At 37.9% G+C, this 27,935-nt stretch overlaps 1 protein-coding gene across 1 annotated transcript; it reads right to left on the bottom strand.

The window, feature by feature from the left end:
* Positions 1-1,730: 1,730 nt before the first annotated feature.
* Positions 1,731-5,038, bottom strand: LOC107819043 (small ribosomal subunit protein uS3z). The gene is made up of 6 exons (XM_016645119.2): positions 4,880-5,038; positions 4,645-4,792; positions 3,596-3,767; positions 2,406-2,460; positions 2,197-2,328; positions 1,731-2,086 (listed from the first exon to the last, which is right to left on the bottom strand). The coding sequence occupies exons 1-6, from the start codon at positions 4,907-4,909 to the stop codon at positions 1,907-1,909; spliced, it is 717 nt and encodes a 238-aa protein (XP_016500605.1). The 5' UTR covers positions 4,910-5,038; the 3' UTR covers positions 1,731-1,906.
* Positions 5,039-27,935: the final 22,897 nt, after the last annotated feature.

Raw genomic sequence — 27,935 nt, 5'->3', positions numbered from 1 at the left:
TAAATATCATTGGAACTCCTGGGGAGCTTCCAAAAACACTAGACTGTTTGAAAAAAGAATTTGAAATAAAAGATCTTGGAAAAACAAAATTCTGTCTTGGTCTACAAATTGAGTATATGAAAGATGGAATATTTGTCCTTCAATCAACATACACCGAAAAGATTTTAAAGCGATTATATATGGATAAAGCACATTCATTGAGTACCCCGATGGTTGTGAGATCACTTGATATAAAGAAAGATCCATTCCGACCTCATGAAAATGATGAAGAGCTTCTTGGTGCCGAAGTACCATATCTTAGTGCAATTGAGGCAGTAATGTATCTTGCCAATAATTCTAGACCAGATATAACTTTCTCAGTAAGCTTATTGGCAAGATTTAGTTCTTCGTCAACACAAAGACACTGAAATGGTATTAAACATATATTCAGATACCTCCAAGGGACCATTGATATGAGTTTATTTTATTCAAATGAATCCAAGCCATTATTGATTGGTTATGCAGATGGAGGATATTTGTCTGATCCATACAAAGGTCGATCTCAGACAGACTATTTATTTACAAGTGGAGGTACAACCATATCATGGTGTTCGACAAAACAAACTATGGTTGTTATTTCTTCAAATTATGCAGAGATAATAGTCATTCACGAAGCAAGTCGAGAATGCGTTTGGTTGAGATCGATAACTCAACACATTCAACAAACATGTGGTCTTTCTTCGAAAGAGAATATTCCAACAATATTGTATGAAGACAATGTTGCATGCATAGCTCAATTGAAAGGAGGATATATCAAAGGAGATAGAACAAAACGCATTTCACCGAAATTCTTTTTCACTCATGATCTTCATAAGAATGGTAAAATAGATGTACAACAAGTTCGTTCAAGTGATAATTTGGTTGATCTGTTTACTAAGGCATTACCAACCTCAATATTTGAAAAGCTAATATATAAGATTGGAATGCGTCGTCTTCGAGACATTAAGTGATTTTTCATCAGGGGGAATAACTACACGCTGCACTCTTTTCCTTAACCAAGATTTTGTCCCACTGGGTTTTCCTAGTAAGGTTTTTAATGAGGCAGCAAGCAATGCATATATAAATAATTGTGTACATCCCAATATTTTTTTTTTGTAAGTTCTTAATGAGACATATTATCTTCATGGACATCCAAAGGGGAGTGATATAAATAGTTTGTACATTGTATGCCCATGTTGTGAATAACATAGTTTGTACATGGATGCTCATGTTGTGAATAACTTAAAGATTAAATCTCCTACTTTATGTCATCATCTTTACTTTTTATGTCTATAAAAGGCTATATAATTGCAATGGAAAGATACACCAACGTGAAAAAAAAAGACTTCTTCCTTCTTTCTATCTCTTCTTATTTACTGCATTTGTTCGTAAAAATTGTGATTTTTGAAGAAAAAAATACTTAGAAGTTAAGTTGAAATCTGATAACTGAAATTTGAAATTAAATTGGAACATGCCACTTGAAAAAATAGTGCAATTGGGCAATAAATTTTTTACTCTACAAAATTGAACTCTTTTTCAAAAAAATTTGAAACCCGTTATCAAAATTCAGTTTAATATATAACCAAACACTGAGTACAAATTGCTGCAAGCACACACTAGGTGTAAAATACAAAAAACTCCATGAGTTAATGCAGATGTAATCACTGCTGAACAGTGAAGACAAATGAACGCACCACGGAAAAAGGGCAAAATTGATAGAGCAAAAGTTTAATTCAAGCAGTACGATTGTCGATGTAACAAAAAGCAATTCTCCAAACATGTCTCTATATAGAGTACCCAACGTTGATAAAACAAAACTAACACTCAACTTAAACAAAATACAGTATTTGGAAAATTGTTATAGGATGATGAAACTGAAGCTAGCTGTCTACATAATTGGAACAGAAACCTCAGTGTCAACTGGCGCCACTGGTGGTGGAGGGATGTTGTATTCTTCTTCCTCCTTGGGAGGATGGATTGTGACAAGATCTGGAAGGGGTGTTGTTGGACCTTGCTTTCCTTTGGGATCCCAATCAAGCATAATCTTGACCTTGATGCCAAGTACTCCCTACGGAACAAAAGTAAAATCAAAATCACATCAAAACCAGAATGACACAATAAATAAAAAGCAATCACCAGGAACAGCAAAATTAAAGAGCTAAGTGATCTAAACTTTACCTGTCTCATGAGAATGTGTCTAACAGCAGAGTCAATATACTCTTTGACAGGCTGCCCAGAAGAAATCATGTAACCATCTTTGAACTTCATGGACTTGGCACGCTGAGCTCTCAATTTTCCACTAACAATCACCTGAATAAAGTATCTGTGAGGAACTAGTACAATCTAATAGTCGTGTCGTGAGTATATAGAGAAATGAAGAAGCATACCTCACATCCCTTGGCTCCACTCTCCATGATAAATCTCAGGACACCATAGCATGCTCTGATAATATTTGAGGATACTTGTTAGAGCAACACAAATAATAATTAAACTAGACAGACAAAAAAAATACATATGGAAACAAATTAAGCATGTTGCAAACAAAGGACAGAGGTGTAAGAATTACAACTCAGGCGTCTTTAGCCTGCTTCAGCTGATATAGTCATCTTCCGACACAAATTTGGTACTAAGTAAACCCTATTTGCTTTATAGATGACAGGAGGCATGGAGGAATAAATTGCACATAGAAACACATATGGGAACAAATTAGGCATGTTGCAAACCAAGGTCAGAGATGTAAGAAGTTACAACTCAGAAAATGTCATTAGCCTGCTTCAGCTGATATGGTCATCTTCCGACACAAATTTAGTACAAGGTAAACCTATTTGCTTTATGGATGACAGGAGGCATGGAGGACTAAATTGAACATAGAAACACACGTGGAAACAAATTAGGCATGTTGCAAACCAAGGTCAGAGGTGTAAGAAGTTACAACTCAGAAAAAGTCTTTAGCATGCTTCAGCTCATATAGTCATCTTCCGACACAAATTTAGTACAAGGTAAACATATTTGCTTTATAGATGACAAGCACAGGCGATCAAGATACGATTGAACTATAAATATCTAAATGCACCTAGTTCCAAGTTAACACAACAGAACAATCTTTACAAATATGTCCTCGCCAAGATTACTGCACAAGACTAAATTACATGATGAGAATGATGGCATGGAGGACTATAACTCTAGTCATCATCCGACACATGATTGGTATTAGAAAACCAATTTGCTTTGTGGATGACATAGAACCTTCTAAGAGATCCAAGACACTGCTCTTATTATACAAACATTACTAACCTTAGCTCGTCAGGACCATAAATTAATGAACAAAAATTGAAGACATGTAGAGACTAACATTTTAGCAGGGGAAAGCATTGCAGAAAGTAAAGGCACAAGCATATCATTATTTTTTACAAGTTAGAAAAACAAAGTGGAAAAGCACAAGTCACTAGCACAAAGCAAAAGGTAACATATGGCAGAGAGAGGAAATTATCTCCTTACAAGTTAGAAAAACAAAGTGGAAAAGCACAAGTCACTAGCACAAAGCAAAAGGTAACATATGGCAGAGAGAGAAAATTACCTCCTAACAGCAAGACCACCAAGGAGCTTGTATCGAAGTGACTCAGCCTGAGCAACAGCACACAGTCCTCTGTTGTTAACCTTCTCAGCATACAGCTCAACAGTGCCCTCTTTAAAGTTGAATCTCTTCTGGACAACTGATGTCAACTCCCTGATCCGCCTTCCCTTCTCACCTAATAAAACCAAATGTACCAATAATCAACCGCACAAGCGAAATGTATTCAGATTACTACCAACAAGACTTAGATCCATTCTATACACACTACTTGTCAAAGGGAAGGAGTATTGCACGGCTGAATTAATCTAAGGAAATATATGACCAAATACATGATGAGAGAACAACTTCTTCATCACTTTTCCTCCTTGCTTATTCCATTACTTAGAAAATTAAAAAAGGTACTCCTAATAAGGATATAAGTAGCATTATTCATTTTCTTTCACCCTATAAAATCTTCTCTTAATCTTCTCAAAAGTATACTCCCATCAGTCCCAATTTATGTGACACTTTTACATTTTAATATGCCACAAAAAGAATGATATATTTTATCTTAAGAAACAATTCAACTTTAAACTTGACATTTTACCTTAGTAAGATTTATTATAGACACACAAATGTCTACATCATATAAAATTCAAAACAATTTAACTTTAAATTTGTCATTTTAACTTAACGAAATAATTTTTTGCCTCACAAACATCTATCATATAAAATGCAAAACAATTTGACTTTACGCTAGTCATTTTACCTTAAAGAAATGATTTTTAGCCACTCAAATGCCTATATCACTTAAAATGGGACGGAGGGATTATTATTCGATCAAACCACTAATACAGAAGCATACTCCTGGAGATGCCATAAGGCCAAAACTTCATTTTAAACATACGCAATCAATTGGATCTGGAAGTTAACACACAGATAATTATAACTAAGAACTTTACAACTAGCAATAAAATAATCAAACACAAATTGCCACATAAATAACAGTATACGTCAAAAATGAGTAACAACTGCAATATAAATTCTTAACGAAGAAAGTTAGAGGGGACTACCGAGAACATTCTGGGTGCGAGTGGCTCTGATGATGATTTCAGTCCTCATAGGAGTAACCCTAACCTCCACTCCAGAGTATCCGTCCTCAGCCAACTCACGTGTCAACACCTCGTTCAGCTCGGCGAAGAACACGCCATCGGCAACAAACTGAAACGGCCAAATGTATTAATAACTTTTCAAATAAATTACAAATGTGATATCTATACACATATGGTGAAAACAAAAGTTACAAACCTTTCGCTTTTTGCTAATCTGAGTAGCCATGTTTGCCTTCGGAGTTTGAGAGCTTTAGCAAACGAGAACTACTAAGCTCTACTTCGGCGTTGGATTGCCAGAAATATGCGGTCTAGGGTTTTTCGCCTTCTGTGGCATGGTTATATATATGGTGCAACCTAGGGTTATGTTACTGGGCTTTCTTTTGGGTCAGAACAATTGAAGGCCCAGCCTATAAAACGCACTCGTGCCTCGTATTGAAACATGCGACTTACGGGGAAAAAATTTATTTGAATTTTTACATTCTTATATACTATATGAAACTATATTATCCTCCCTACTCAAATTTTTACTATAATTATATTTTATATACCCAATTATATACATTTTAAGGAAATTAATGATAATAATTAGTGTTCTAAAATTACTCTAACATATCTTCCACTCCCCACGTTTCTCTCCACATCCCACCTCCGTCCCCTGCGTATCTTGCACTCACCCATGATTCCACCATTAACAATCATTAAAAAGCTTTGAATTTGAATTTGGGTTTTCAAAAAAAATTATTTGTTTGAATTGGATGTTGTTGCAAAGAATCGGGAATTCTATCTACGTCTCTCTCTATCTCTCAAACCCTAATTTCAGTAATATAAAGCAAAGGAAAAGAGAGCAGCGATTTCACCATTGACAACCATTAAAAAGCTTTGAAGCTTTGAATTCGAATTTAGATTTTCAAAAATCATTATTTGTTTGGATTAGGTGTTGTTGCAAACAATTGGGAATATGGTTTGGAGTTTATATCTCAATTTGAAGGGGTTTTGATGAAGATTAGACTTGGTTTTGACTGAAGACATGATATATATTATAAATTGTAGAAAAACTATAGTATGTTGTTTATATATTTTTCTTTTATTTATTTAACTATTGTATGAAAGTTGAACAACATTGCATAAAAAATATATTTAAGTTGTATGATATTGTAGTTGTATATAACTGAGTAGAAATAATATATAAAAATTGTAGATAAATTGTATAATATATAATTAGTTGTATAAAATTTATTTTTACTATGTATAAATCGGATGCAAAATATACAAAAGATATATTGTATAAATTTTGTATAAAAATCTATATTTAAGTTGTATGTTATTATAGTTGTATTTAACTGGGTAGAAATCATGTGTGAAAGTTGTAGATAAATTGTATAACATAAATTGTGTGCATATAAACGAATTCATAATATGTTAACAAACTGACAAGTGAATATTTCATTATTATCCATTGACATATTCATACCCATTTATTCGTGTGGTATAATAAATAATTTATTGTATATTGTGAGTTACAATTTATTGTATAACAAACTCAAATTCAGCGTTTTGCTACAGTGAATCTTCGTGTTCGTCCAATGCTATGAATTCTTCCAAAGCTTCCACGTAAGAAGATCAGTCAGTTCTTGTTGGGATTTCTAGTTTTCTACTGAAAAAGGCTGAAACTTCGATTAGGATCTATGTGGAATGAGGTGATATTTTGAGTAATGAAAATGTGGGGGAAAATGTTGAAGATCTAAAAGTGATGAAGTGAGAGAGAGATTGAAAAAGGAGGCGAGGACACGGGAGAAATTGAGGGCGCTCACTGATCTTGTTTGTTGTAAGAGGGGAGAGATGAGAGAAAAAAAAAAAGGAAAATGGAGTCTTTTAAGGTGGATTGTATGCATTTTGTAACTAAAATGTGTTTAGGTCAGGTAAATACCAAAATATGGACATTTTTCGTAATAAGATTTCAAATAGTGTATAGAAATGAAAAAATCCCAAATTTATTCTGTAGCACTGTTACTAGTTGTGTGTGGCATTTAAGTCAATCAACTTGTAAGAGAAAGAAAATCTCACACAATTAATGTCAGTTATGCAAGATATAAAATAAATTTTTTTACTTATAAATATATCAATAGGGTGGAAAAATAGGGTCCTAGATGTCGGGTATCTATGTGTTTTCCCTTAATTTAAAGGTATCAAATTTAATTCATGAAATATAGCTCGTCTAATTTTAATTTAATTTTACCAAAGCATAAATAAACTCACTTTTAAGTCAATTTGGACTATATAGGTCGTCCAAATTGACATAACCATGATAAGGTTTAAGAAAAATCAAGCTTTGTTTGGTAATTAAATAGAATATAAACAGAAAATAAAAATAAAGAATATTTTTATGTTGGACAAACTGGATCATGACATGTTGTTTTGTCCAAATTATACCCATACATCGAGATCCAAGTATACGTTGGGCCAATTAAGACCCAATCCACATTCAAAATGACAAGTGCACTAATAGCCATTCTCGGGGGTGCTATTTAGATATTAGTCAGTACTTATTTTGTCTGAAATTTTAAACTAAAAATCTTAATTTCAGGACACTTTCGTTCTGAAAAATTGAACAGAAAAGCTGAAATTCAGAACGCATCGGCTAATATATAAATAGCAGTCCTTTAGGGTGACTACTTGGTGCCACTCTTACCATTGATTTTGGGGATCTTGACACAAATAGCCGGTAGAATTTATTGTTTACTTTTTCTAGCTTAGTATACATAAATTATACATTAATTATATATGATTAACCACATATTATATATGATTTAAATATATTTTATACAATCGTTGACTATTTTTAATTTAAGCAATTGGGTGAACGGTTAGTTAATCCTTCTTAATTCTGTGTGGTTTTATTTTAGGAAAAATGACGCTGTATATCCGCTTTCAAAATAAAACTGAAAAACTGTATATTTTTTGTATATTGTCTGTATATATATACATACTTTATGCTATATACAAAAATTATATAAATTTTATACATTTTTCGTCTACCAAACGTAAATAGTTTCTAGCGCGGGCTGTTTGAGAAAATGAGTGCTAAACGAATTAATGATGAATTAAAGGGCGAATCTTAGTTGAACTTAATAAATTCTAGACCGAATAAAATAGAGCATTTGAGAAACGTGTCACCACCCTAAACCCGGACCCGGTCGTGATGGCGCCTCTCGTGAAGACAAGGCCAGCCGACACTTCCCATTTCGGTACTTAACAATTAAACAGTAAGAAACAGTCTAGGCATGATAAAATAATCCAAAGTTTAAGCAGATAATAACATAATTTGCGGAATACAACCCAGCACAGCCCGATACTGGGGTGTCACTAGTCATGAGCATCTAAACAATCCGGAATACTCAGAGAAATCTACAGAGTTTAATACAGTAACTAAGAACATGAAGAATAAGATAGGGAAGAAGCTCCGGGCTGCGAATGCCGACAGCTACCTAGAGACTCCTAAGATCCGCCTGAGCTAGAAAGATCAACACTCGAGAGCGGGACCAAATGCGCCTGAATCTGTACACGGGGTGCAGAGAGTAAAGTAAGTACTCAAACTCAGTGAGTAATAATCATAAATAAGGACTGAAAGCAAGAAATCACGTAAAGCACACCGTTGAAAGATATGTGAAAGTCATTTAACTCGAATTAAACTTCACGAAAACCTTTTCAACAATTTAAACAGGTAAATGACATGCAATTAAGGAAAATAAACACATAAAGGTTTGCCCGGGCTATATCTCACATCATAATGGGTACTCGCGCTCACTGGTGGTGTGCAGACTCCTGGAGGGGCCTCTTATGACCCAAGCGCAATATCAAGCCATCTCGTGGCATCATCACTAGGCCCTTGGCCTCATAATCAATATTAAATGTTTCCTCACAATATAGGCCCTCGGCCTTACTCAGTCAAAAATCCTCACAAACTACTCGGGCAATAGTAAAACATGATTCTCGGCCCAAAATATCATTTAAAAGATCATTTAAGTGTTAAAACAGAGTAAACATGGCTGAGTAAGAAAACAATAAAATATAACATGACTGAGTTCAAGTATAAAGTCAACAGTGAGGAAATATCAATAAAAGTCCTCTAAGGGTTCAAATAGTTGGCACGAAGCCCAAATATGATATTCAGCCCAAATAATGATGATAGCAAATTGATTTCAGTCAAATACGCGGCAAAATAGTCATTCGGGATGAACTAAGTCACAATCCCCAATAGTGCACGACCCCACGCTCGTCATTTAGTGTGTGCGTCACCTCAATATAGCACATCGATGTGCAAATCCGGGGTTTTATACCCTCAGAACATCATTTACAATCATTACTCACCTCAATCCGGTCAAATTTCTAGCTCGCGATGTCTTTACCCCTCGAATCGGCCTCCACTCGCGTCGAATCTATCCAAAATCAGAATCATAGCGTCAAAATATGCTAAGGGAACGAAGCCCAAGTGAAAGTAATCAATTTACAACACAAATGCCGAAATTATCAAAGCCCGACCTCTCCGGGACCACGTCTCGGAATTCGATAATTTTTACATCAATATATTCCTTATCTCCCCACGAGTTCATACATATCAAAAGTTTTGAAATCTGACCTCAAATGGTCCTTTAAATCCTCAATCTAATGTCTAAGTTTCCAAGCCCTTGTTTTCCCAAACTTTGATCCTTAAATTCCATAAATTACAAGCCTAATCCGTGAAATAATACCATAGAAACAAGTTTTAGGTCCAAAATCCTTACCTCAATAAAGTTCCTTAAAACCCCTTTTCAAAATCGTCCAAAATGCTCCCAAGCCGAATTAGAAATGGTGAAAATAGCTCAAAATCGCGAAGGACACAATTTATACCTTCTGCCCAGGCATTTTTGCATATGCGGCCATATACCCGCTTCTGCGGTACTTGCGGTCCTTGAACCGCTTCTATGGAAATCACTTAAACTGCCAACTCCGCATCTGCGGTCAATACTCCGCACTTGCGCCTTCGCAGGTGCGATCCTATAACCGCATCTGCGGTTCCTGCCATCTTCCTAGCTTCCGCTTCTACGACCGTTTTTCCGTACATGCAGCGTAGCACTTGCAGTCCCCAATTCGCAGGTGCGATAATACCAGAAGCAGCAAAAATCTGCAATTTCACCAACTCTCAAACTCCTCCGTCAACCATCTGAAATCACCTCGAGGCCCCTGGGACCTCAACCAAAAGCACCAACATATCCCAAAATATTATTCAAACTTGTACCAATCTTCAAGACACCTCAAACGACATCAATCAACTAAAACATATCGGATTCAAGCCTAAGTTCCCAAAATCTTCTAAATTCCGCTTTTGATAAAAAACTCAACCAAACCACGTCCGAATAACCTGAAATTTTTCACTCACATCCCAAATGACACAACGGAACCACTGCAACTCTCGGAATTCCATTTTGACCCCTATATCAAAATCTCACCTACCAACCGGAAATCGCCAAAATATCAACTTCGTCAATTTAAGCCTAAATCTACTCCGAACCTCCAAAACTCATTTCGATCATGCTCATAAGTCCCAAATCACCTCCCGAAGCTAATCGAACTATCAGAACTCACATCCGAGCCCTAAAGCACATAAGTCAACATCCGGTTGACTTTTCCAACATAAGTTTCTTCAAAAGAGACTAAGTGTCTCAAACCTTATCAAATCATTTTCGAACCCGAGCCAACCAACCTGATCACACATAGAACCGATAGACAAAGCAATAAGAAGCAGAAATAGGGGAAACAGAGTGGTAACTCATGAGACGACTAGCCGGGTCGTCACAAAACAAGTAGCGCTCAAGAGCATTAAATAGCGGATTTAATACACTATGAATGACAATAAATATGATAGAATAAATGTGTAATATAAATGTAAATAATGGCATTGAGTGTAATGAGAAGGATCTACCACCAAATTATTATATGATTGGGATGTCCCTTTTCTCTGTCTGCTATGCGAAAAAAGTGAGAAGTCGGGATGGATATGGAATCTTTAGATTTATGGATAAAGTTTGAACAACGTGTGCTTCAACAATATTATCAACGAAATAAGACAACTTTTGGATATTCTCTTTTGTCAACCTTTACATTGTGTTCTTTCTCCAAAAGTTTTGAAGATTCCTTTTTGTTCTTTATCTCTTCTTATTTATAAGGGATATTCCCCAAAAACCCTAAAAAGTACAGTACTTCTGAATTATGCTACCGTTATATGCTCATCTTGGCTGCCCGTTTTTGACATCGGACTTTGTGAGAATGACCTTCAGTCGTTATATCATGGTCGACCTCGTCTTTTGTCTTACTTATCCGTTAATGCTAAGTTATCGCTAATAATACTCCTTTATTTTATGTTGTCGTATCGAATGTAAATTAAAACCATATTTTGATATTAGAAAGGTGGAACTAAGTTTCTTCCTCTTTTAGCTCCGAGTGAAGATGAAAACATCTTATGATTTTCTTCACCACATTTCCTTTCCATCTCTTCCGTAATTATATAATTTTTTCTATATATGATAAATAAAAGAGTAAAAGTTTGTTATTTTTTTTTCTAAAAGAAACTAATTATATTAAAATTACGGTGGTATAGTACAAGGAGCTATATATGATATATTAAAAAGTTTGTTTCTTTTGCTTTTTATCTTTTCAAATTTTCAAAGTGAGTGTGCGCTCATGAATAATAGAGAAGGTAACATGGTTAGGGCTATACATAAATCGGGTTGGTTCTGTTTTTATCAGAATTAAACCAAACCAACTAGTATAACATTTTGGGTTGGTTTGATTTTGTCAACTTTATCAATTTTTTTGATTTTTTATTTTATTTTGCATGAATAGTATCTCAATCTTACTTTATTAGGGTCATAAATAAAGTTTTGATAAGTTAATACTTGTTTAGTAAAAAATAAACAAATTGACAAATATATTATCTATTAAAATATTCTCGTGGGCAAATTTTTTTAATGACACATGATAGATTTTTTTGTGTAATAATAATTTTTTTGTTGATGTATGCTTTCAACTTTAATAGAATTTTAATAATTAAACATAAAAATCAATATAAAACCAAAATAAGGATATGTTATGTCTAATTTTAAAAACTAACGATAAAATATCATTTCAAATTCAAAAAAAATAATACAAGAGTTTATTAGATCTTTATATATGATTATGAACAAACAAAGAGCTTAACGCATTTAAATAATACTTGATAAGAAGTGATGAGACAAGCCAGAATCAACTATTATTTAAAGTATATAAAAATGGATGCTTATTTCGTTCAATTAAATATTTCATCATGTGAGAATATCCCAAATATTTATAACATTTTTTTAACAAAAGATTCTACAAAAATTATTTATCTATGTCACGATCTCAAGCCCATGGTACGTATTGTCCACTTTGGGCCCATGCCCGCACAAATTTGTTTTTTTGGGCTACGCCGCCTCGAGCCACAAAAACGCGCATACCATATGAATTTGTGTCATGCCTTATATAGCTATTCACTTTCTTCTCCCATTCTGATGTCGGATTCGCTTAAGGTGACATGTGCATCTCTTCTTCAGAAACACCTAGGCTCAAAGCGGACAATACGTGACATAAAGTGGGGACATGACAAATAAGGTATAAATTGGTAATCACTCTCGGTACGATGGGGGGGGGGGGGGGAACCTCAGCGGTCAATTGAGTTTAGATGAATCCCACATCTTTGAGAAGCTGGTAGGGCAAACCCTAGCAAGGACACTGAGCCTTAAGGGGGGTCAATGTGATGTCCATGATAGAGGATGGGTCGATGAGGGCGGGTCAAACGGTACTGACAGTCTTCTAGGATGGCAAGCTTTTGAAGAAGGGTTGCACATGTCACCTTAGGTGAATCCCACATTGGAATGTGAGAGGAAAATGAAGAACTATATAAGGTATGACATAAATTCACATGGTACGCGCGTTTTTAGGGCTCGAGGTGGCGCAACCCAAAATGACAAATTTGTGCGGACCTTGGCCCAAAGTGGACAATACGTGTCATGGGCTTGGGTTATGACAATTTATGTGCTGGTTTGGTTTGAATTTTTTTTTACTCAATACCAAATCAAAATCAAACGTTTAATCGGTTTAGTTTGATTTTTCGCTTTAATACGATTTTTCGATTCGGTTTGAACACCCTTAAGAGCATATGGGAAGTATAAAAGGAACTTTTTATAGTGGATGACATCTAATAGTTGCTAGGTTTGACTAATTAAAATTAGAATAAGCCCATTTTCTGGGAATTATCTTAGTATGTTAATTAATATTTATGTGTAATAGTAGGACAAATTAGTAATTCTAATGATCTAATCCTCGTAGTATTATTCTTAATACTAGTCTTAGAGTACGCGCTTTGCGCGTGTAACCTGTGTCAATGAATTATATATTTTTTATAATGAAATTATGTTTGAGTTAAAAAAATAAAAGTTTACAAAAAATAATTATTGAGAATAATAATTGTTGATCCTATTTAGCCAATTACTCAAGACGACATTTCAATTACTATGTTCAACTTAATATTTCTCCCAATTTTATAATTTTATTACTTGCTTTCTTTTTAGTTTCAATAAGAACATATAAACTTTGGATATTTAAGAGTTAACTAAAAGAAATTGGAAAGTTATATATTCTCAAGTTCATTCTAAAAGACACAAGTTTACTGATATAAGAGGTCTATTCAAACTGTTTTTTGTTAATCAATAAAAAATATTGTAAAAATTATTTTCAACATATTAAAAAAAATCACTATCGCAAAATAGCATCCATTAACCTACTCTTTTTTCCCCATAATCATGCATCTAGATTCTACACCTGAATGCATCATATGTTATCTGAAAAGACCTAAAAATGCCACTCAACTTTCATAAATGGTCTATCCATGCCATCTGTTAAAAAAAATGCTCATTTCATGCCACTGTCGTTACACATTTGGCCCATCCATGCCATTATTGACTAATGACAGTGGCATGGATGGACCAAATAAAAATTGAGTCGTTAGTCAATAATGGCATGAATGGGCCAAATGTGTAACGACAGTGGCATGAAATGAGCATTTTTTTAACAGATGACATGGATAGACTATTTCTGAAAGTTGAGTGACATTTTTAGGCCTTTTTCGTTTTGTCACGACCCCGGTTCACCTTCCGTGAACCATCATGACGGCACCTAGTCTCTACGATTAGATAAGCCTAAACTTGCGGAAGATAACCAAAACTTGCAAAAGTAAAACAATTTAAAAATAGAAATAAGGCAATAACAGTGTTAAATGTGCCGCTCGGCATACACCATATTTATATAGATCTCAAAACCAATATCTAAATCCAAGACCCGGAAACCCACGAATCACAAGCTAAGAAAAAGAAATACTGCATAGCTCTAACTCCGGAATTTGTCTAATAAGAACAGAAAGTACAGAAGGGCTAAATACTAAAAGCAGGAATAAAAAGGGACTTCTCGGTCTGCGGACGCGGCAGTTATACCTCGAAGTCTCTAGAGTAGTCGCCTCCCTCAAGGATAGTAGGCATGATCAGCGGTATCTGGATCTGCACATGAAAAACATGCGCAGAAGGGGCATGAGTACACCACAACAGTACTCAGTAAGTGCCAAACCTAACCTCGGTTGGGTAGTGACAAGGAAGGTCAGTGCCCTACTGAGGTTAAACAAATATGAAGGTCAACAATATAGGACAGAACAATATAAATAAGTACGACAGTAAAATAACACAGGATATACAAAACATCAACAATTATACAAAACACGGTAAACATGGAAAGGAAATACAACTCATCACCAATAGTAACAATCGGGGATCTCCCAGGATACCGTCCTGTAGTCCCATCTTTACATATCCAGTGAATCTCCCGAGATACCATCCTGTAGTCCATCATATATATGTCCGAAGGATCTCCCGGGATCCCGTCCCGTAGTCCAACTCATAGTGCGCGGGGATCTACCGGAATCCCGTTTCGTAGTCCCAAATATAAATACCCAGTACTAGGGGAATCTACCGGGTGCATTCCCTTAGTTCCGTATAACTGTGCAGGGGGTCTACCGGGAATCTAATCCATAGTCCCAAAGTAAATGTACAGGGGGATCTACCGGGAATCTAACCCATAGTCCCAAAGTAAACAGACAAAGGGGAGCTACCGTAATCCCACATCCGTAGTCCCAAAATAAATACACAGCAGCAGCAGGAAGATAAACAGAAATAGCAAAATTCATATTAAGGCAATAAGCGATTCCAGCCTAGCATGCTTTACAGAATTCAAGTAAGGCGGTTAAATCAAATGAAGCAATTAAGTCACTTAGATATGCTTTCCTAAGCTAACAACAAGCTTAATAATGCAAGTAATAGAAACAGGAAAGGAAACATACTAGTAAGTACTTAAAGAAAACCGAATTTCCAAAAATTAGCACAAGTACGCACTCGTCACCTCACGTACAGGGAATTTTAATTACCAAATATACCAATCCTAAGGGGAAGGTCCCCCACACAAGGTTAGACAAGTCACTTACCTCAAACCGGCTCAAATTCAACCCAACACCACGTCTTTGCCACGAGTACTTGACTCCAAATGGCCCAAATCTATTCAATTCAATCGCATAATGTAAATAACATTTCAAGTAACTGATTCTACAATTAAATTCTAAGCTAATACGCGAAATTATGTAAAATGACCAAAACACCCCTTGGACCCACGTCTCGCAATCGGGTAAAATTTATAGTTTTAGAATCCTCACACTCTCACGAGTCTTACCATTCCAAAATTATCCAAATCTGATGTCAAATCCCCAATCAAAACTCAATTTCTTGGCAAAAGAACTTTTCCCCAATTTTCATACAAATTTCGAAATTAAAGGATGAATTCATATTTAGATTAATGGGTTACAAGCAAAAATGAGTTACGAATCGTTACTCAATCGATATCTTTGAAAATCCCTCAAAATCTCTCTCAAACCCGAGCTCCCAAGCTTAAGTTTTGATAAAAATGGCTAAAACCCTCGATTTTGAAATCTTATATCTGCCCAGAAAATTCCTTCTTCGCGAACGCGGTCAAAGCCTCGCGTTCGTGAAGCACAAAATAACTTTGACCATTTTTCCTTCTTTGCGAACGCGTCCCTCACTCCGCGAACGCGATGCCTTGCACAGACGAACCTTCGCGAACGCGACGGGCACCACGCGAACGCGATGCACAAAACTCCACCGGGCCAATTCCTCTTCCGCGAACGCGAAGCTCAATCGCGAACGCATAACACAACCATCCAGCCTCTTCGTGAACGCGGAGGCGCTCTCGCAAATGCGAAGGCCAAGGTTTTCCCCTAGTCCCAGCTCCTCTTCGCGAACGCGAGAACCCACTCGTGAACGCGATGAAGGAAGCCAGAACTGACTGCTGCAACATTTTCTGCAATTTCCTAAGTTCCAAAAATGACCCGTTGAGCATCCGAAACACACTCGAGGCCCCCAGGACCTCAACCAATCCTAAAACATCATTCAAACTTGTTCTAAACTTCGAAACGCTCAAAACAATATTAAAATACCTATTTTTCATCGGATTCAAGCTTAAAAATTCCAAAAACTATAAAAACACACTTTCGATCAAAAAGTCTACCAAACCTCGTCCGAATGACCTGAAATTTTGTACACACATCCCAAATGACGTGGCGGAACTACTGCAACTCTCGGAATTCCGTTCCGACCCTCGGATCAAAACCTCACTATCGAATCGGAAACTTCCAAATTCAACTTTCGGCATTTCAAGCCTAAATTAGCTACGGACCTCCAACACACAATTTGAACATGCTCCTAACCCCGAAATCACCCAACGGAGCTAACAGAACCATCAGATTTCTATTCCGAGGCCGTCTTCACACTGTTCCGACTACTGTCAACTTTCCAACACTTAAGCTCTCATTTAGGGACTAAGTGTCACAAAACTCTCAGAAACTTAAAACCGAATATCCCGGCAATCAAAATAGCGGAAATAGACTCGGGAAAAATAGTTAATAGGGGATCAGAACGTTAATTCTTAAGACGACCGGCCGGGTCGTCACACATTTATATTATCGAGTTTTATGGACAACAAAATATTGTCTTTATTTAGCTCCTGGTTGTTATCGCTCGATCACTTCCTTTTCCACTAAGTAATTTCTTAGGGACCTTAGCGGACGATCTGAGTTGTTTTCCTCTTGACTTTGGATTTTTAGTACCCAAAATGTCTGTTTGTACAAATGATCTAGGCATGTATTTAGAGTTTCCATGCGATTGATAAGGCAAAATGAGGCCACTCTTTCGTCCATAACTGTATATTTGTCCTTCATGCCAGCTAGCATAATAAATTTTTATGTACTCTAATAATCACTTATAGCTTCTTACACACTAAAAAAAAATAAGTATAAAAATATACAAACCGGCTTATGGAAGAAGAAGATAATAACACTTATTGTATATATTCATGCCCATATAGGTATAACAAAAAAAAGGTATACAATAGAATAATACTACATTCTTTATTTTATTTTTAACTAATCAGTAAATAGAATAAAAAAAAGATATGGAGACCTTTTGTTCAAGTAACTCGGTATAGGTGTACAAATTTTTTATGCACAATCAAACAAAAAAAAGAGAGCTATAGACCTTTTTTTTAGAATTTAAATATATTATGAAAAAACTTTCATGTTCAACGTTATAATTTTAAAAGGAACTGAGAAAAAATATATAATATTAAATATAAGACTTTAGCATTATGAATATGAAATTAAAGAGATGCAATAGTAATTTCCCCCAAAGTAAAAATAAGACGTAATATATTAACAATTTAAAATAAGAGAAAAAAAATTAAGGAAAATATAGATTTAATGGTAGAATTTAAATGGGAATCTACAACTTTATATAAGCCAAACCTAAACTTTATATAAAGCAAATAAAAAATAAGCATAAACGTAAGAAATCAAACGAAAACAAATTAATTATGAAGTTGGAAAGAATTTACTTAAGTAAAATTTTATTCGGTTTTAAATTTCTAAATATTAGGACTTTTTACCTAGTTCAATAAGAAAATATTTAATAGTCAAAATTTTAGTTGATTTTAAAGTGCTAGATATTAGGGAAGTTAATTAAATTCCAACTTTATCTAATGTGAAACTTATTATTAAAGGGTAAAAAAAGGCGAACAACATTTCGCTAAAGGCCTTCGTGCTTTTAATATAGAACTAGTTTAAGTGTACGCGCTTTGCGCGTGATTAAAACGCGTACCTCATTTGACAACAAATACTACAGAAAAATTTAGACTTAATTACGAACTTAGTCATTAATCCGTTGCTAAATTGCTTGCCGTTAAATTTTATACCCTTTGTGTATGTTCTTTGCATGCGCATGTCATCGTCAATAAGTAAAAAATGTAGTATACAAGAAGATTAAATTGTTGTAAAGTATTATTTGATAAACATTATCATTGGCGACTTTATGGTAAAAACTCCTATTATTAATTATTTGTATGATATTGTTTTGTATCTCTTTAATTAAAGTACTTTTGAATCGTGATACTAATTGACATATTTATTTAGACTTATATTATTGTTACAACAAAAAACACTCACGCAAGTGCACGTGATCGTCAAGTAATAGAGTAGTGAGTAGAGTATCATTCCCACAAAGACTTATGATTAACTGTTGACTAATTCAAACTCAATTAATTTGTCTATCCAAGAGGTATTTTACAAAATAGAGATGTAATTGTTTTACTACCTAAACTACCAAGCAATAATCTAACTAGAGCAATTAACCAAACAAATAACAATTTCGAGTAACAAACAATAGGAGAGGATATTCCAGGGTCACAGGCTAGTTAACAATCGTGTTATGTTCTTGGCTTAAAATGACTAATCGATTTATCTGGATTATTGATTGACAGGGTTAATGTTACTCATAAGAATTTGTCGAGTTCTTACTCGCCTATTCAAGTTAACTCAATGCCTATATGTTTATGGAATTAAGATTAACAAGAATGCATTTACAATTCCTGTATTTCCACCAAGCAAGGCAATTGGGTATATGTCTATCCCAATTGCTAATCCGTTCCCCGAGGCCCGGGTTCAAGAACTTGCTCTATTTAATTCTATATGCAATCTAAGGTTCCCACTTTCGAGTTCAACTAAAGATTTGTAGATAGTATTTCACTGTTAGATACTCAGCAAAATAATTAAAAGCAGAATTCAATAAATAACCCAATATGATAAACCAACTTTGTCAAATTAAACTTCAAACAACAACATTCATGTTTCACCCATGACCCTAGAACAATGGGTTTTAGCCACTCATACTAGTGTTCATCACAAATAGGTTCAATTTCATCACAAATAGCAAAAACCAAGAGAAGAAAAGAAGAACTTGATGGTCAAATCTCCTCCTTGCCTCTTGCCTCTCTATTTCTTGCACTAGACTTTGAAAACCTTCCCTTTTCTTCCTTGGGCGAGCTTGACTTTATATAGGTTAAGTGAGTTTTCCTTCAGATTTCCAATTCTCCCCCTAAATAACTCTTCCCGAATTTTGGACTAGTGCGACCGCGCACCTGGCCGCGCATCTGGCCACGCTAGTTGGCTGAGATTCTATCATGGACACGCTAAAAGGAGCGTGGTCGCACACCTGGGCGCGCATGTCCAGTTTTGTGTTTCATCACTTCTTTTCCTCATCTTCAAGCGTACTCAGCTTTGAGGGGTCTTTCTTACTCCAAAATGGTTCCAATCATAACTTTTTAAGGCATCACATAAGCTCCTCATCCTGCAAGGTATACAATTCACAATTAGAGCCTATTTTTCATCAATTAACCATATTATGATATTGGAATATAATCAAGTGGGAGCATAAACAATCGCCAAATTACCTAGATTTAACCTATTATCAACACCCCACACTTACTTCATTGCTAGTCCTCGAGCAATCAAACTATACATTCTAAAGGTTCCTTCACTCAACCATTTCCCCTAACGCCCTACACCAGAACAATTTACATACATTACGCCTAGCAGTGAACAATCCTAGCCTCAAAAGTCGACTCTTCAAGTGCCATGCAATATTCATACTTCCTCAACGTACTCTACACAGAAGTCAAGACTTGCTTTTCTGTCACGAATCATATGCCCTCACAATCACATCAACGGAAATTGAATTCAATCCACACATTCGCATCATATACTCAAAGAAATCACGCACGCTCACAAAAGAAGTCACATGCATGCAATTGGTACCATAAGCTTGCCCTTAATGTAAATCTCTACTAATGTAGGCTTGCTCGACCCAAAATCAATTAGGACTTTTTCATGGTTGTAATGTGGGCTAAGGGACGGGTAGGATATACTTAGGAATATTGACTAACCCTCCTAAGCACTTTAACACATCACATGAGCAACTTTAGCGCAAATTCTTCAACCCACTTCACTTCCACAAACAATATCACCCTACAAATACTTCCTTCTTCTTTAAGCACTATATTAATTCATACCCACTAGCTGAAACAAGACACAATGTATTCCTCTTTTTTTTTCCGGTTTATTCTTCTTTTCACTCAATTTCCGCTAGTGGTGTATTAGTTTACAAAACAAGTGCACCTTTCTTCCTTTTATTGGTTCCACTCAAAAGCTACCCCACACTTAGTTCCTTCTTACTCCTTTTAGCGCTCATCTTACAGTTAAAGTGCTTTAAGAGGTAAAAGGATCAAAACAATGTCAATTAAGAACAAAAAGGGTATAGGCTCGTAATGCTGGTGCCAAACAAAAGTCCATAGGCTCAAAAGGGTTAACTAGGGACAAATTTTATTTGTGATAAGCAATAAGCTCAAAAAGATCAAAGAAAGCCTAAAATTATTTTTCAAACCGAGCATCACCTAAAATTTCGCTTCAACTCACATACTGGGCAAGTTCTAGACACAAGTACAATACATGGACTACACAAAAACCTCACCACACATGGCACATGACTCATTAAGGACGGTTACATTCCGACTCTCAAGTAATGCAAGTATTCACGGAGCCACGAGATATTAAGCATTAAGCGCAAAGTGAACACAACAAATAAGACTAAGCGTTAGACTCTAGGGTCTATCGTGTTCAGGTGTGTCAACTCTATGGGTTCTCTTTTGATTCTCTAGCTCGTAGCCCATTAACCTAATCTACAAATCGAAAAGAAAACAAAATAAAAAGAAAACTACCTATACCTGGTTCAAGTTAAACCCTTGGAAAAGAACCGTGGCCTAAAGAAAAAACCAAGGGGGAGTTGCTACACTATCTAAGAAAAAAATAAAAAATAAAAAATCTTTTTGGTGTTTTCTCTAAACTAACTTCCCTCAAGAAAATTGTCTAAAAGATCCGTCATCAGGAAGAGTCTACGTATTTGCCTTTTTTTTTCTCGACTCAGTCCCTCAAGAACTCCGTCGACAGGGATCCATCGTCGGGATGAGCCATATATCTATTTTAAACTAACGATTCCTACTTAACGACATCAAAATTATCAAAGCAAAATGAAACAAAACAAAACCAACAGTCAATTGATACAATCACATACATACAATGAAGGAATCCCCACCCCACACTTAAAAATAAAGACATGTCCCCATAGCTTAAAAATTGAAAGATCAGTGAGGTAAAGGAACTTCCCCGAAGGCTCACTCCTGGTCGGAGACGGTGTCTGGGTTGACGTGGCACGCACGACCCAGAGCTCGCAGCCAGCCCATGAATTTCTTTTCCGACTTCCCTTGTCGGTCAGCTACCGCGTCTACTCGAGTGCCCAAATCAGTCATGGAGGTTCGCAAACCAGCCATCTCCGCCTCCATCGCAGTAAAACGGGACACCCGGGCAGCTCCTAAAGATGTTGCCGTCCCAGATGGTCCTGCTGCTACCACATTTTTCTCCTAAGCCTACGGTGCTGTCCCCATGTTCTCCTCAACATCCTCTCCATCAAGAGAATCATCAGAGCTATTACTCGCAAACCGGCCACCTCTCGCCTCCTCCTCTACTACTTTCGGCTCCTTGCCCGTGGTCACTTTATCAGCACTGAATTGGCCTTCCTTTTTCACCAACCCATCCACAGCTAGATTTTCGGGAACCTGAGCATCCCTGCATAGTTGAGTAACTAAAGAAGGGAAAAAGAACCCATACCTTTTGACTTGGTTGCGGACGAATATCTCTTCATGCATCACTTTGGCCACGTCGAAGTCGTGACCATTTACAAAGCACCAAATCAACGCAGCGCGGGGCCCATTGACCTCTGTAGTATTGTAAGACGGAATCAAGCGGTTGTTTATGAGGTATAACCAACACTTCCCTTCAAAGGTGAGTGCTGAGGAGTGAAACTTCTCCCCATAGTCCATCCAGACCACTTCTTTCCCGCGCGCACAAATTGTCTCAATGAATCGTGCCCATTTTTCGTTCGTTGGGTTGCAGCCGTATTCATAGAAGTCATCATAACCAACCGGAGGTAGAGGCAACTGGTAGGCCATCCGTATCACCTCAACAGAAGCATTCACTGCCCTTCGACGCACCGTGACTACTCCATTATCATGCTCCAGTCCAGCATATTCGCATCTCTGGAGCTGTCTAACGTTAATACCTCTCTCCGGAATTGGCGTTTTACGAGCCTTTTCTGCAAAGTGGGCCTGAGCATTGGCCGAAACAAATTTGGAACTATCAAAGGAGCGTGCAGGTGTAGCCCCTCGTGACCTAGATGAACCAGCCTGGCTGCTCGATGAGGCCCCTGTGGCGCGTCATTTCCTAGATAGAGTCATGATGCCTGCAAAACGGAGACACATTAGCACAGCCCAACAGAAATTTTGTGACTCCATACGGTTACTCAGACTTCACATGCATAAGGGGTCACAAACTATATAATCACGATTATTGGGACCTTTCCACAAACACCTTGTGGGCATTAGGCCTTCACAACCCCTTTTTACACTTTTTAGAACAAGAATCACCCACTTACACTCACCAACATCACATATCAAGTGGGATTCCACCCCACACTTATCATCCACCAACACTACAACATCTTGCACCAATTTCTCTACAAAATCTAAGTACAACTACCACAACATAGGCATAAGAATACAACCAAAAAAAATCTGAAAAATAGAGAGAGAATAAAAAAGAGAAGAAAGAAACTAGGGCTCATACCTGTGGTGAAAGGGAATGGGGAAGATACTAGTGAACTTGGGGGGGGGGGATCGTGAGACGGGGGACGGGATGGTGTGGGATTTGGGAGTGTTTGGAGGAAGGTTTTGTTTTGTTTGAGTTGGAATGGGGGAGACGAAGGGTAGGGGTTTTCTTTTGTTGAATGGGGGTTCAGGTACGGGGGGTGGGCAGTTATTAGATGGGGGCAAGGGGTAATTTTAGTCTAAACAAAATAAGAAAAATGAAAAACTTAAAATACACTTGAAAAACGCTGGATTTTTTTACAGAACTAGCGCGCCCAGATGCGCGAGCGCGCTAGATTTAGCGCGTCCAATACAGAACCCAAGAGCTACTAGCACGCCCAGATGCGCGTCCAGTAGCGCGGTCACGCTAGTAGAGCATTTAACTGCGCGATGCAGTTTAGCGTTCCCAGTAGCGCGTCCAGTAGCGCGGGCGCGCACTTGGGCGATTTTTTTCTTCAACTTTTCACCTGTTCTTACCCTGTTCGATGGCCTTAGCACCTGACCTCTATCACTTGCATTGGTTAGCCCTTCTTAAAACACAAAATTAACACTACTACTATCATTGGGTTGCCTCTCAACTAGCACCTTATTTAACGTCGTGGCACGACGGTTACAACAATTTAATGGGTTGCCTCCCATCTAGTGCCTGATTTAACATCGCGACATGACTCAACACGTTCTCAAGCATCCGTCAAGTCCACCGAGGTCTTGTGACGTGCAAAGTCACCACCCCAGTAATGTTTTATCCTTTGACCATTCACCAAGAAAGTACCAGTTGAACTCATATCCCGCAACTCCACAGCTCCATGAGGCTTCACACTTACCACAACAAAAGGGCCTGACCAACGAGATTTAAGCTTTCCTAGAAAAAGCTTCAACCTCGAATTGAATAAAAGAACTTCTTGCCCTGGCTCAAACTCTCGATGTTGGATGTGCTTGTCATGCCACCTCTTAGTCTTCTCTTTATACAATTTGGCATTTTCATATGCGTGCAAACGAAACTCATCAAGCTCGTTGAGTTGCAGCAACCTCATCTCGCCAGCCATGTCCCCATCCATATTCAGCTTTTTAATTGCCCAATAGGCCGTGTGTTCAAGTTCGACGGGCAAGTGACATGTCTTCCCATAAACTAACTTATACGGAGAAGCACCTATGGGAGTTTTGTATGCAGTTCGATATGCCCACAATGCGTCATCTAACTTCCCTGCCCAGTCTTTTCTATTTGCACTCACTGTTTTCTCAAGAATCCGCTTTACCTCTCTGTTTGACACTTCCGCTTGACCACTCGTTTAGGGGTGATAGGCAGTGGAAACTTTGTGCTTGACTCCATACTTTGCAAGAACATTATTCAGCAGTTTGTTACAGAAATGCGTTCCTCCATCACTGATCAACACTCTGGGAGTTCCAAAGCGTGTGAAGATGTGCTTCTTAACAAAGCTTACCACCACCTTTGCATCATTAGTGGGAAAAGCAATGGCCTCTACCCACTTAGACATATAATCGACTGCCACCAAGATGTACCTATTACCATTGGAGTACGGAAACGGTCCCATGAAGTCAATTCCCCAAACATCAAAAAGCTCCACTACCAGAATGTTTTGCAGCGGCATCTCGTGCTTCTTTGTGATCGTTCCGGTTCTTTGGTACATGTCACACATTTTAACAAAGGCGTATGCATCCCTAAACAATTTTGGCCAATAGAAACTTGATTGTAGTACTTTTTGGGTGGTCCTGTCTCCACCATGATGACCTCCGTATGGCGAGGCATGACATCTATGAAGTATGGCATTCATCTCCTCCTCAGGAACACATCTCCGCACCAACTGATCTGTACAGAGCATGTATAAGAATGGCTCATCCCACATGTAAAGCCTCACATTATGCAGGAACCTTCTTCTATTATCGGGTGTCAATTCTGGTGGTGTCACCCCACTTGCAATAAAGTTCACATAATCTGAATACCACAAGGCTGTGCTTGAGGTGATTGCCAATAACTGCTCATCAGGGAATGTTTCTTTGATTGCACCCCCTTCAGCTACATGGTTCCGATTTTCTAATCTGGACAAGTGATCAGCCACTTGATTCTCTATTCCTTTGCGATCTCGGATCTCTAAGTCAAACTCTTGCAAGAGGAGGACCTACCGAATCAGTCTCGGCTTGGCGTCTTTCCTCTCAAACAGGTATCTGATAGCTGAATGATCTGTGTAGACGATGACTTTGGTCCCCACTAGATATGACCTAAACTTGTCAAACGCCCACACCATGGCAAGCAACTATTTTTCAGTGACTGTGTAGTTCATCTGAGCTGGATTCAGAGTTTTGCTCACATAGTCGATGGAGTGGAAGATTTTATTTCTCCTTTGCCCCAAAACAACTCCAATAGCCAAGTCACTCGCATCGCACATCAACTCAAATAGCTTCTCCCAATCCGGAGCAATTATGATTGGTGCAGTCACCAACCTTCCCTTCAGCTCCTCGAATGCCTTCAGACAGGCGGCATCTAATTTGAAGGCGACATCCTTCTCAAGCAACCTGCACAAGGGAGAGGAAATTTTCGAGAAATCTTTAATGAAACGACGATAAAAACCTGCATGGCCCAAGAAACTGCGAATGCCTTTGACAGATATCGGTGGGGGCAATTTTTCAATCGCTTCCACCTTTGCCTTGTCCACCTGCAAACCATCTTTGGACACCTTGTGCCCCAAAACTATACCTTCACGTACCATGAAATGACACTTTTCCCAGTTTAGCACCAAGTTAGTTTCTTCACACCTAGCAAGTACTTTGTCAAGGTTCATCAAGCAGTTATCAAAAGAACATCCAAACACAGAAAAATCATCCATGAACACTTCCACAAACCTCTCAACCATGTCAATAAAAATGGCCATCATACACCTTTGAAAAGTCGCAGGTGCATTACAAATACCGAAGGGTATTCTCTTGAACGCATACGTGCCAAAAAGACACGTAAATGTAGTCTTCTCTTGGTCCTCTGGAGCTATAGCAATCTGATTATACCCTGAGTAACCATCTAAGAAGCAGTAGTACTCCTGGCCAACTAATCTATCAAGCATTTGGTCAATAAAGGGGAGGGGAAAGTGGTCCTTCCGGGTAGCATTGTTCAATTTTCTATAATCAATGCAAATTCTCCACCCGGTGACAGCTCTTGTAGGGATTAAATCATTATTCTCATTAACTACTACAGTCATTCCCCCTTTCTTGGGTACACATTGAACGGGGCTTACCCATTTGCTGTCTGAGATAGGAAATACAATACCTGCATCAAGCCACTTAATCACTTTTTTTCTTACCACCTCTTTCATGATTGGATTGAGTCGGCATTGTTGCTCTACACTAGGCATGTATCCGTCCTCCATGAGGATTTTGTGCATGCAAAAGGCTGGACTAATGCCCTTAATGTCAGCCATCGTCCGCCCAAGTGCTCGCTTGTGCTCACGTAGCACTCTCAACAGCTTTTCTTTCTGCAATTTAGACAAGTCAGAAGAGACAATAACGGGTAAAGTGTCAGAGTCACCCAAATAAGCAGATTGCAGGTGAGGTGGAAGAGGTTTAAGCTCCAATTTTGGGGCTTCCTCAATTGACGGCTTTGGAGGAGGTCCCTCTGGCCTATTCAAAGGCTCAAAGGGATGTATCCCTTGCATGTACGCACAAGATGTATCAATGATGTGCATCATCTCCTCAACCTCCTCATCAGTCCCTAGGCTATCAAGCAACATAAGTGCTTTCTCTAGAGAATCGTCTAGATATACACTCGGATCATGAATCTGCTCATCAGCCTTAACAACAGATATCATTGAGAGCTCCTCATAGTGGCGAGGAAGTTGGATTGCTTTGTAGATATTAAAAACTGCTTCCTCGTCATCTACCCTCAAAATCATCTTTTCCTCTCTCACTTTGATAATTGCATCACCAGTAGCTAAGAGAGGTCGCCCCAATATGATTGGAACCAGTTCATCAACCTCATAATCGAGGATAATGAAATCAGCAGGAAAGATGAATTTCCCAATCTGCAGTAACACATCTTCAATCACCCCTTCAGGGTGTGCTATCGATCTATCAGCTAGCTGCAACATCACAGTAGTGGGCCTTGGAGCTCCCAGGCCCAATTGCTTGAACAAAGATAGGGGCATCAGATTTATGCTCGCCCCCAAATCGCAAAGAGCACGACCCACATCAATATTACCAATGCGCACAGGAATCGTGAAGCTGCCAGGATCCTTAAGCTTTTGAGGGAGCTTATTTTGGACCCTTGAAGTGCACTCCTCAGTAAGTGCCACTGTCTTAAATTCAGTTAATCTTCTCTTGTGAGCCACTATATCTTTTATGTACTTAGCATACATTGGAATTTCACGAAGCACATCAACAAGTGGGATATTTAAATGAACCTGGCTCAACATAGAGAGAAATTTTCTGAACATGCGATCATCATTCTTTTTCTGCAATCTCTAGGGGAAAGGTGGTGGTGGCCTTGGGGCCTCCACTGGCTCTGGAATTTCAGCAGCATTCTTTGGCTCGTGAATTACTTTAGGGATCAACTCTCCCTCAGGTATGGGCTTGTCTTTCTTTTTCTTTGGCACTTCCTCTAGCTCCCTCCCGTTTCTAAGTGTAACTGCATTCACTTGAGGGTTCTTTTTTGTATCACTGGGGAGAGCGCCTGCAGGTCTAGTATTTTGATTTGTTGCTAACTGCCCCATTTGCCTTTCAAAATTTCTGAAGTCGGTCCTGAGTTGCTGATTGTCAATCAACAACTTTTTTAGCAAATCATTGGTACTTTCTTCCATTTGTTGGGGTGGTCTCTGAGGCTGATTGAAACTCCCTTGGGGTCTATGCTGATTCTGATTCTGCTGATTTCCACCCCATGAGAAGTTGGGATGATTCCTCCAATTTGGATTGTAAGAATTCCCGTATTGTGCATGCTATTCGGTGGACCTCTGTTCTGCTGCCCCACATAATAGATGGATTCTGGATTCGTGGGGCATATATCA

This window comes from Nicotiana tabacum, chromosome 10 (genome assembly GCF_000715075.1).
Source record: "Nicotiana tabacum cultivar K326 chromosome 10, ASM71507v2, whole genome shotgun sequence".
Taxonomy (NCBI): Eukaryota; Viridiplantae; Streptophyta; class Magnoliopsida; order Solanales; family Solanaceae; genus Nicotiana; species Nicotiana tabacum.
Note: the sequence above shows the minus strand (reverse complement) of the source record. Positions and strands in the feature narration are given on the sequence as shown.